We start from the raw sequence: 11,556 nt of genomic DNA on the forward strand, positions 1-11,556 counted from the left end.
GATTGAATGCATGCAGCCCCCTCAACGGAGGCCCCTCAACGGAGGCCCCCGCAACACTTCACCCCGCTGTGTGATTCTACAAGTTAACATCTAGCACTTCACCAGTAGTTCGGCTAACAGAATGCAGACGTCAACTAGCACACAGTTTGGCACCACCGGTAAGATAGTTGTTCTGCTAGCAGGCAGCAAAGTCATACGGTTGTGGAAGACAGTCGTGGGAAAATGTTCTCAATAAGACAGTGGTCCTACAAGTGCGCCTTAGTTGTTCTACTAGTGTAACATAGTCATTCTACTCGTGCTCCTTGGTTGTTCTTCAGTAATGTCATGGTGGAACCGGGAATCAAAAAGTGGAAAAACGTTCCTAGTGCAACACAGTCATTCTGCTAGTGTGGCCTTATTGTTCTTCTCCTGCGACTAAACTGAACCGCGACGTGTCCAGGACGTTGTCGTGTCAGTGCACGAGTGACGGTGAGGCAGGCAGGCGAGCTGGCCAGCAGGGGGCGCCACTCGCCTTTGCCGCAGCCGCAGGCCATCGGGCGCCATCTTGCTGTGCGGCTGGGCGCGCCCCAGCAAAGCCAGCCCGGCGCCCATTGGCCGGCCGGCTCGCCCATCGGGACCCCATTGGCCGGCCGGCTGGCCCGCTCCCTCCCGATTGGCCGTTGCGCGGAGCGTGTTTCGCTGTAAAAGCCAGCGGGGCTCGAGCCGCTCGTCACTCAGGCAAGTCGAACCCCAGCCAGGAGGAGGAGGAGGAGGAGGAGTACCACCACCACCACCACCACGAAGACGAAGACCAAGACGAAGACGACGGTGGGCTGGGAATGTTCGAGACCGAACTGACGTTGTTTGGAGCGCCGGGATCCGAGCCTTTTTAGTTTTCCATGAGTGCTGCCAGGTGAGCGGTGCGAAAAGTCCCCCGCCAGCCGCCGCCTCGCCTCGCCTCGCTTCCGCTTCGAGTGGCAAAGTTGACAGCTGGTCTCTCGCCTTTCCACTTCCTTCCTACAAGTCACTCCAATTGATGACTTTGCAGTACTTTTGAACTTGTTTGAGCCGGAAAAAGAAACGGAGGAGATCAAAATTCTCAAAGGCAAAGTCTTTGGAGATTGCGGGCCATCCACAAAAGTTCATTGGATTAATGTTGCTTGTTGAAAACAACTTTGTTTCAACAACCCAAAATAATCCAGTGGGCAAGTCAAGTCAAATGCATGTGTAAGTGCTTCACAGTTGACAAGTGGCCTTCTAGAAGTTGAATGGAGGCCACTTCAAATTTTCTTCAAGGTCTCCGTTCGACTTCTGTTGACCCGCACGACGGATCACCGACACGGACTTGCGTCTTTTTTTCCTTCCGCTCCAAGCAGATGGAAAAAGTCACTTGACATTGATTTCAAGTTGTCACGTCATTTTGGTTGTAGCCTGCAAAAGTTGAATTGAGTCTTAAGTGGATTACAACCACCTGGTTGATTGACAAGTTACAAAGACATCTTTAATTTTGCCCGGTTCTTCTTCGTCCTCCACTTGCGCTGCTCTAACGGGGCGAAAAGTGAGCCCCCCAAAAGTTATCGGCCCAAGTGCTTTGACATCCATTTTGTATTTATTGCCCAAAAGATGAACTGCAGGCAAGAGTGTCGACTGACGATAACGACGCGACGTCACGTCTATCTTCTGCTCAAACAAGATCCAAAGTACCAAATCATCAACGTGAAGTAACTCGAGCAAAAGTTGTCTCCAAGTGCGCGCAAGTCCTCCCTTTGTATTTTTTCACCGATTATCATATCAATGGACAACTTGCGCTTGTCCAATTTCTTCTTCTGTCAAAAGTCGCCGAGCGAAGAGTTGCTGCGCAAGCTCGTACGTGCGCCACTCACCACCTGTCCTTGTCCCGCCCCGCAGCCTTCTGCGCTCCTTGAGTCCGTCGGCGATGCCCGGCCCGGTCATGCCCATGGACGTGGCCGTGCGCTTCTACATCAGCCACTCTCCTCCTCCTCTCAGGGGCTTCCTGAGCTCCTACGAGGCTCCTCTCCATCGGACCAAGAGCCGGCGGGACCGAGCCGCCGCCGCAGCCGCCGCCGGGCTCAGGCCCTGCCTGAGCAGCCAGCAGCACGAGCGCTGGAGCGGCAAAGGCGAGAAGAAGAAGGTGGTGTTCGCCGACTCCAAGGGCATGTCGCTCACCGCCGTCCGCGTCTTCTCCAAGAACGAGGAGGAACGAGGCGGCGGCGGCGGCGACGAGCTGCAGTTCGACATGAGCGACCTGGAGAGCGTCGCCATGGAGCTGAAGATCAGCCCGGCGCGCAGCCTGGCGCTGGACTTCAAGCAGCCCTCGGCCGACTACCTGGACTTCCGGAACCGCCTGATCCGGAACTCGGTCTGCTTGGAGAACTGCTCGCTGCAGGAGCGCTCGCTCACCGGCACGGTCAAGGTGCGCAACGTGGGCTTTGAGAAGCGCGTGCGGGTGCGGGCCACCTTCGACTCGTGGGCCAGCTTCGTGGACGTGGACTGCACCTTCATGAACAACGTGTACGGCGGCCACGACACCGACACCTTCGCCTTCGTTCTGGACCTGCCCGCCGACATCCCGCCGCACAACCGGGTGGAGTTCTGCGTCCGCTTCGAGGCCCCGGACCGGACCTTCTGGGACAACAACGACGGCAAGAACTACGCCGTCAAGCACGTGGGCTGGAGCGCCGCGTCCTGCCCGGCCCCCGCCGAGCACAAGAAGGCCGGCGCCGTCAAGGTTCTGGACGTGGACGTGGACGTGGACCTGGAGCAGCTGGGAAGCCCTCGCCTGTGCAGCGGCTTCTTCCCGGGCTGGCAAAGCTGGAACCGCGTGGACGCCGCTGTGCCCTACTGGTGACCGGCCGCCGACGGACATTACGTCCTTCATATTGAAGGGGAACGGACGGACGGACGGACGGACGGGCGGGCGGGCGGTCGGGTGAGCGCGGCGGATCTTTTGGGGACTTGCCCGTGATGTCATCACGGGGCAACTGCGCCTTACTGCTTTGCACGCTTCTGCTACTTCTGCAGGCAGTCCCCCCCCCCCCCCCCCGCATCTTTGTGATTTGCACAGACTGAGTGTGTGTGTGTGTGTGGGTGTGTGCGTGCGTGCGTGCGTGCGCGTATACATGCGCGTGCCAGGCTGCCAATCAAGTTTCATTTTCTGTTGGCGTTGGAAGTAGCGTTGTTTGGAATAAAATGTTGTATTTGCGCACTCCTCTGGCCATTTGATTTATTGCTTCAGGATGTTGGCACGCGTGGCTCACAGCTCCAAGTTTGTTTGGGGGTTGGGAATCGGGGCTCCGGCCGTCCCGCGTCACGTCCGCGTTTGCTTCGTTGGTTGAATGAGCTGGCCGCCCGAAAGACGACGAGGGGCGGGTTGGAAACGGCGCGCGAGCCGCCGCTCCGGCCGGCGCTGACCACGTAAGTAGCGAGGCTTTGCGCGGTGACGCCTTCCGTGCGAGCGCTCGGGAAGAAAAGCCCCATCTTGCACTCATCATCCAGCCCGAGAGCAATCTCCGGTTGGGAGGGAGGGAGGGAGGGCCGGCGGGGACGGCCGCTTCCCGCCGCCGCATTCCTGTCGGCTCAATCACGCACGCACGCACGCAAACGTTTGCGTTGGACGTGCATACACGTTAGAGGCGCAAAGACATTCGCAAGAACACATCAAAAACGGCCATGTTTGATGAGGTTTCATTCAAACGCACAAACATTCGCACTGCATGTAAACATCCCCGCGTTGAAAAGGCACACCTCAAACGGGTTTCATTCACACCTCAAAATGTTTGCAATATTTGACGATGAATTGAATTTCAAAACATGCATGCTGGATCCATGAAAAGATCCACGACGCGGACGTCAACACGTGCAGTCAGACGTAACCAAGCCGACACGCTACATGGGTTCCCTCCGCGCACGCGCCAAAACACGCACGTCTCAAACCGCGCCCAATGTTCCCTTCCAACGAGGCAAAATGAACGCTACACATACATGACGCTCTCACGCAGACTTGTTGAGAAAACATGGGTGACCTGCACAAATGTCAAGGCACGCATGTGGAAACGCGCGCCCACATCAAAACATGACGCAACAACTTATCGGCTCCCGCGTAAATTCCAAAACCGACACGCTACCTTCACGCGGCCAATGTATACAAACGCACACATGACACGCATGTACACGCGCACAAAGTCCAGAAGCTCTACAAACATACATGTTGCATGCAAACACGTGTGGGAGGATTCACGTGTGTGCGTGGAAACACAAACATGTCAAAAGCATTTCCCCATCCTGAGGTCGCACAAAGACGCGCAGGCTACTTGAGGGCATGCAGAGGAAATTGGACTGATGGCTTCAATGCGCCCAAACACGCACGGCGCACGCGCGCGCACACACGCGCGTGCGTGTGTGGTTTGCGTCGGCCGGAGGCGGCGTCGGCCGGAGGCGGCGTCGGCCGGCCGCAGACAAGAAGAACCTTGATGGATTTTCTCCAGCGGGAGGGTGCAGCTCAAACGTCGATCGGCTCCGCGGCCGTCGGCTGCCGATCCGCTCCAAATTCTTCCCGCCGAGGCACACGCGCCATCCGCTTCCCGTCACGTTGGCAGCGCACCTTCCCCGTCATCTTCAACGGGGGCAGAGCGCACGTCCGCAACAGGTGAGGAACAAAGAAGATCCAAAGAACGAAGGCGCTTGCCGCTCTTCTCGAGCGAGCCGCACACAAGCCGAGATGAAAACAACGCAGGGACAAAAAGGGAGGACGCCAAATGGCAAGTCCAATTCAACGGCAACTCGCCAAAACGTCTTCGCCATCACCGTGAGCAGCCAAACTTGAAGACAAATTGACATTACGCAACACGCGCACACACACACACACACACCCACGCAGGCACGCACACGCTGATTCCCATGCCTGAAATTGAGCTGCGACCTGCCGCCATGCCAGCAAAGATGATCATGTGATCATGTCAAGTGAGCGCATGTGACGTGCTCAGCTCACGCAGCCAAGTCTGAACATGCCAAGAAATGTTAGCGCAGCGCTAACGTTAGCGCAGCGCTAACGGTAGCGCAGCGTCAATGTTAGCGCAGCGTTTTGCAAGCTAACATCGGATGAGCCAATACAAACTCAAAGCGGCCGAACCAACATGGGTTGCCGCAACGGCAGCTCGTTCGCCGTCGCTAAGTAACGCAACTAGCTTAGCACACGCCAAACGGTTTGGCTGCGGCGCAAATGAAGCATGTTCGGCTCAGCCGGCTTCCTTCGGGAGATACTTTCGTCTCTTTCCTCTCTCTTTGTACAAGACAGACAATGTACATGAAGGAACATTTCCGGAATCCGACGTCCCAAAAGGCTCATTTGCGTTTCCTTTGCTCAGCCCCCGGCCGCCAGGCACATGGCAATGTCACCTGATACAGAGAACAAACAAACAACAACAACAAGAACAAGTGAACAGGAAAGCCAAATGGAGCCCTTCCAATCGATCTTCCCAAACAAGACGACTGAGCCCCCAGCAGCTTTTCATGTTGACCGGCTGGCTCGTCAACGCGCCGTTTTGCTGAAATGATCTTGAAATGAGCCGGCGCGACAAAACGGACTCGCTTCTGTTTTGTGGGATGGCGTTGCGCTCATGAAGAACATCGGACCGAGCGAATCGAGTTGTTCCGAGCGGAAGGTCACCATCTGGTCTCGCAGCCCCTCGACTGAGCCAAGTTGCAGGTGACCGCAATTGTACTCGGCCGCACGGCGCGAGCGCGACGAAAGCTGTCACCCGTGTTACGGGACGATGTTTCAAACGGAATGGAGGGATAGTTGAGCTCCTAAATGTCCTACCATTTCAGCCAACCAGATCTGCTAGCATGATGCTAACGTACGCCGTGGAACTCCATAGAGAGCCTAACAGCAATTAGCATAGCAGTTTGAACGATTCGAAAGCTTCAAACTACAGCTGCAACCGTTATTTGAATAAAAGATGAATCCGTTCATTTTTCTTGATTCATCAATACATGTTTAACCCCCAACCGCCCCCCCCCCCCCTTATTCAAAAGCAAGACGTTATTTCACATTTACAGTGCAGAAAATGCATCAATACAAGTAGATGATGATTCAGCAACTGGTTTGGCCTCAATATCGGCAACAATATTGATCATTGATTTCCAAAGTCAAAGCAAATGTTAGCAAAAGTCTTGACTCAAGACAAAAGATAATCAGTCAATTGTCAATATTTACTTTTGAGAGGTTGAAATGCTGACAAGTTGGAGCTAAACAAGCTCTTTCGAGCTCTCAAAACAATTGTCAAAATTGTTGGGGACACAAACACACACACACACACACACGAGTTTGTGTTTGCCGAGATGAGTTAGCAGGTTAAAGCTAAGTGGAGCAGCGAATCCAAAGTGCTGGGTCGGCCTTTATGGCGACGCCGCCTTCAAGACCAGATAAGCGCAGATAAGTCCAGATAGAAGACGGAAAGGCGTGGAAGCAACAATAAGATCAAAACTTCTCTCCTCGCTCGCCATCTTTATCCAGCGGGTCAACTCACCTCTGATAAAAGAGCAAAAGCCAACGCGTCCACCCCGCGGCTCTTCTTCACGGACAACTGGTCAACAAGTGTTCCGGGGTCCACCGTAGTCTTCGGGACTCTTGCGTGTCCCGCGTCTCGTCTCGTCGGACAATCCTGCCCTTCCAGAATCAGCGTCAGGTCTTTCGAGTTCTCGCAGCTTCTTCGGGTCCTTCTAATCTTCGGGAACGTTTTCAGTTCTTCGGCTTCTTTTGCTTTCCAAGATCTCCAGCAGAGGTCCCTCCGCTCTCTCTCGTTCCCAGGATCTTTTTTGATTCTTTCAGGTGCCCAAAATGCTTTGTTTCATTTCTTTTCATTCCTTCAGGTCTTTCTACGCTCGGGTTGAATTTTTATTTTCACTCAATACTTGAGGTCTTCTGGCGCTCCCGTAGCATTTTCACTTCTTTCATGTCCTTCCAGTTCCCAAGATCATTTTTAGTCCTTTTCAGGTCTTTTGGGTCCTTCAGCTCTCCAACATCCATCCTCTGTTTTCTCCGTTCCTCAAGATCAATTTCCTAGCCAGTGTTAATTTGCTTTTCAGATTGTTCAAGTTCTTCAGGTCTGCACTTAAGTTCTTTCAAGTCGATCACTCGGGCGTTTCTAGTCTACAAGATCGTCTCCGGTTCTTTGAAATGCTTTGGCTCCTTCCAATCTTTAGGAGCATTTTCAGCTGCTCGAGGTCCGTTGCATACGGTTGAATCCTTCAGGTCCTTCAAGTGTCCAAGATTATTTGCAGTTCTTTCAGGTTCTTTAGCTTTCCAAGACCCAGTTCCTTCCTTTGGGTCTTTCTAACCTCCAATAGCATTTTCAGTTTTTGAAAGTCCTTCGGGCCTCTGGAATCCTTCAGGTCTCCTTTGTCCTTTGCACTTGTTTCAAGTCCTTGAGGTGGACTATAACGTTTTGTTGGTGTGCGTGAGGTGAACATTCCACGCACGCCTTGAAGGGAACGCGCCGATTGTGACGTGTGAGCGACAGCTGCTGTAACTGGACCTCCCCTCAACTCAACTCAACTCAGCTCGGCTCGGCTCGGATCGGCCGATCAGCTGCCGGGGGTCCTGACGGGGCGAAATTTCTCTGCTCTTGTCCAAGAAGCAATCAGAAAAGCGCCATCGTTGCGACGGAAACGTTGGCATCCCATCAAGAGCGCCATCGCACATGCTGATGACTTTGGTCGCCAAGCGTGCGTGCTTTGTGGGGGGGGCGGGGCATCATATGGAAGGGGGAGGGCATCATATGGAAGTGATTTGGGAACGTGGTGCGCCACTGACCTTGAGGCTCACAACAAGCTCATTAAACTTCAAATGTCACACTCGTCGATGACCAAGTGCCATTATTAGCAGGAGTCATACTGCATTGTCATCCGATTACTCATATTAGGAGTATTAGCGTTGCAATTGGGGGGATTATTATAATCGGGTTATTACGGGGTTTCGGATGACGACCGCTTTTATTTGGATTGTTATGACTATTACATCGATTATGAAAATTTGCATTATTCGGAATAGAGCGTTATTGCGATTCTCATTATTATTATAGTATACGTATCTATATTATAGTATTACAAGGGTTTGGTTATTGAGTTCACAAGCATTATTATTATTACTATTCTGATTCTTTTTTTGCACAATGGATGGATGGATCGTTGTGAGGATTAATATGAACGCTAGAATTATGATGATCACAATACTTACTCTTCAATATTAGGATTTTTTAGATTACTGTGCATATTAGGATTGTTGGTTGAAGTTCTGAAGAAAAGATGATGATTTTTGTCTTTAGTTATGAGGACTGTTATGATTGTTAAGATTATTAAGACGTCTCAAATAAGACTGGTCACGAAATGTTGACTCCATTTTAAAATGAGACGCAAGTAAAGTTTTCTTGATGTGTGCGTGTGTGCGCGCCCTCCAATTGGCTGGCGACCTGCCCCGGGTGTCCCTCACAAATCAGATGGGATAGGCCCCTCACGCTTGCTCATGAGGATTCGAAAGACTCGCATCAGTGGCATTATTTTACGATCACGCGAGTGGAGGAAAATCGCATTCAAACGAAATGCGAAACGTTTTGCGCAACATCTTTTTTTTTGGCTGATGCGAGCAGAAAGCGGCTGTGCCCGCTTGGCACTCGGGTGAAGCCCCGCCCACCCTGGCGCAACAGCCACGCCGAGAGAAAGTCACGTCAATACTTGTTTACCAACCCTCTCGTTCACACCACATGCGGTGAAAAAGACGACGACGGCTGCGCCGACACGTTTGCCATCGTGAGGTTTGTACTTTTGCTGTGCGCTGCCTGGGACGAGCGCGCCAAAGAATGAAAAAGCAAAGGCCAGTCAAGTGACGTTGACGAAGGGCTCCTCAAGCTGCACCATCTTGAACGCAGGCTCAAAATTTCCACGCGGTGGCTGCATATCGAAGCCAGGCTCTTGCGCAAGGTGTCCGCCACTCACATTTGGGCGGCGGCGGTGCCGCCATCCAAGCTTATTTCTTGCTTTTAGCAGTGACTCTGCACTTTTTGCCCCAAGCGCTTGCGCAAGCGCCAAGTCAGACTTTACGAGCAGCGGGGCGGGGCCTCCGGGCGCTGACCTACTTTCCAAGCTCACTTCCAATGTCCAGTGGCGTTCATCTTGGATCCGTTCACTCTCCTGCAACCGCTTGCGTGCGGAGACAATGTCAGACTTTTCCCTTTATTTTTGGTCCAATCAAATTGCAGCCCATCCGTATCGCCACGTCAACGTAATCTGCCCGAGGCCTAAACAATCCGTAGCGCTGGCTAATGGAACTTTTCAAACAATACTAACAATCTCATTCTCACCAAATCAAATCAAAATCGAGTGCTTCTCTCTGCTCTCAAATCGGACGCTGTGCGCAAGTTCGCCAAACGCGCGCCCTGCTCACCTGTTCATCACCACGTTTGAGCCCCAAAGAAGTTTGCGCTTCGTAGCTGCTGCCATACATACCGATTATCGCCGAGGCAATGAGCGCCATGCCGGCCGCAGCCTGCGTCCGCGCGCTGGCTGTCACGTCGGAAAAAGAATCCGAATAAAATCATTCACTCGCTCTTTGCCTTTTCCCCATGATGTGCGCTACATTTTGGGGGCGCGGGCATAGCAGGCTGGCTAGCTGCATGTTGCAATTGTGCCAGATAAGGACCGACGCAAATTTCAGGGAGGACAGAAAATCCCGAAAACGGTGAAAAGCAGTTTGATGCTACAAGTCCGCTATTCAGTCGGTCTTGCCACCTTTTCAGCAATTGCCTTCAAGCACGTCTGCTGGCTTTTCGACGTCATCAATGCAACCACTTGACGGGCCCTTTCGGGGCTCGCATTTGAAAGCGGCCTCACCATAACGTCAGCATTTTCCACTCACCTGATTGGTTGCTCAGAGCAAAACTTCAAGTCGCAAAACCGGCAACCGCCATGTGCACATTTCACACATTTCAGCATCCGCGGTGAATCGGATGCAAATCGGATGCAAACGGGCAGCTTCATCGACGCGATGGCACGACGACAACGCGCGAGGGACACGCAAACGGCGGGCTCAAGTTCAAGCAAGGATCTCGTCACGTGGATGAAATGGCCTTTGCTTGCCTAACGTCACAAGTCGCCAAGGACAGGCGCGGAAATGTCAGCGTTGCACCATTTCCAAGTCACACTAAAGCGGCAGTCGAGTCCTAACGAGGCACAAACCCAAACGCATTCAACGTGCTGAATTGCTCCCGTCATCTGGCGGCCATCCGAAATTCTTGAATTCTTTTTTCGACACTTGACAAAGACCGGCTGGCGGCGCACGCAACGGCCAGCGACAGGAAGTGATGCCACAGCTCATCTCTGACGAAACTACAAACATTCCAAAATGCTTTGAGTGTGTGCGCGCGATAGGAAGTGACTCGTGTCTCAAGTTGGGTTGGGTCGGGTCGGGTTGTTTTTTACGGACAAACAAAGAGTTGGCAGCCACAGCGGGGCTGAGAACTGAGCTTTGGAGGAGGAAGGAAGGGCCTAAGGACAAGGGGCGCGACTAACGCGGCTATTTTGGCACGCGATCCAGTAGGGCGAGTTTGTTTCCAAACAAGACGAAAACACACAAGAGCAGGACTTTGAATGGGGCCCCGGGGATGGGGAGCTCGCAATGTAGGCCGAGTCCAAGAATGTCAACGCAGCCGACCAATGAGCGCGCCGCGCCTCGGCCCCGCCCCGCCCCGCCCCGCCGGAGCCCAAATGCCGACACAAAACAGATCAATGAATTCAAAAGGTCGGCTGACGGTCGTGGGCCACCTTGGAGCGGCTGTTGGGCTGCACAATCAAACGCGCTACGAGCAGAGCGCCACTTTGACGCGAGTCCGTCGAGTTACTCAATGACCGAGCTGGCCGTGGCCTACTGACCGCATTTGTCCATCTCACCGGCGTGGCCGAGACTGCTCCAAGCTCAACGGGAGACCCCCAAAAGGGCGCGCCGGTTTCCGGCCGACCGGGCCGGGCTTCTTTCGCAAAATAACACCCACGCGCGGCCGAAGGGGGGAAAAAAAAGGGCAACTGGACCAAATGGCAACATTGCGGCCTGACGCCAGCGAGATTTCAAACAACACTTCCGTACTCCCGCACTTTGATGCCGAAGCACTTGTTTACTTCAACAGCAAATTGCTGCATTTGAGCCGACGGTCGCCGGGACCTCGGCCGTCCCTTTGCGGGGGGGAAGGAGGCGACAGCAGCGATGAGAGTCGCTTGCCGCTTGCTGCCCAAATGGGACACAACTCGCTGGCCTTGGTCTCCTTACCGCACTCGGTCAATACTTGCAATCTGAAAGGGAGCCGAGCATTTCAGCGCATACATCCTTGCGCGCGGTAGCGACATGCTTTGTACGCGCCTTTGGCGGGTCGCCAAAGCGGTGGAATGTCAACACGGGCACCCGTTGGTCCGTTGCCGCGCTTTGAGCTCGTTGACGAGGACTCTTGATGATTCGCCATCTCGCTGGTGTTTGATTTTGTACACGGCGTGACGATGACGACGAGGGCAAGC

The 11,556-nt window shown here is 53.5% G+C and overlaps 1 protein-coding gene across 2 annotated transcripts; it reads left to right on the plus strand.

Annotated features, from left to right (window-relative positions):
* Nucleotides 1-694: 694 nt before the first annotated feature.
* Nucleotides 695-3,205, plus strand: LOC147140291 (protein phosphatase 1 regulatory subunit 3C-B-like). Of its 2 annotated transcripts, XM_086045956.1 has the most exons (3): nucleotides 695-892; nucleotides 1,603-1,726; nucleotides 1,888-3,205. In XM_086045956.1, exon 3 carries the CDS (start codon nucleotides 1,916-1,918, stop codon nucleotides 2,846-2,848), a length of 933 nt encoding a protein of 310 aa, XP_085902082.1. In that variant the 5' UTR covers nucleotides 695-892; nucleotides 1,603-1,726; nucleotides 1,888-1,915; the 3' UTR covers nucleotides 2,849-3,205. The 2 variants fall into 2 exon arrangements, with proteins under 2 accessions (XP_085902082.1, XP_085902081.1); XM_086045955.1 differs by lacking the exon at nucleotides 1,603-1,726 and having other exon boundaries at nucleotides 696-892.
* Nucleotides 3,206-11,556: the final 8,351 nt, after the last annotated feature.

Source organism: Filicampus tigris, chromosome 11 (assembly GCF_054856515.1).
Source record: "Filicampus tigris isolate MCC_2025a chromosome 11, RoL_Ftig_1.0, whole genome shotgun sequence".
NCBI lineage: Eukaryota > Metazoa > Chordata > Actinopteri > Syngnathiformes > Syngnathidae > Filicampus > Filicampus tigris.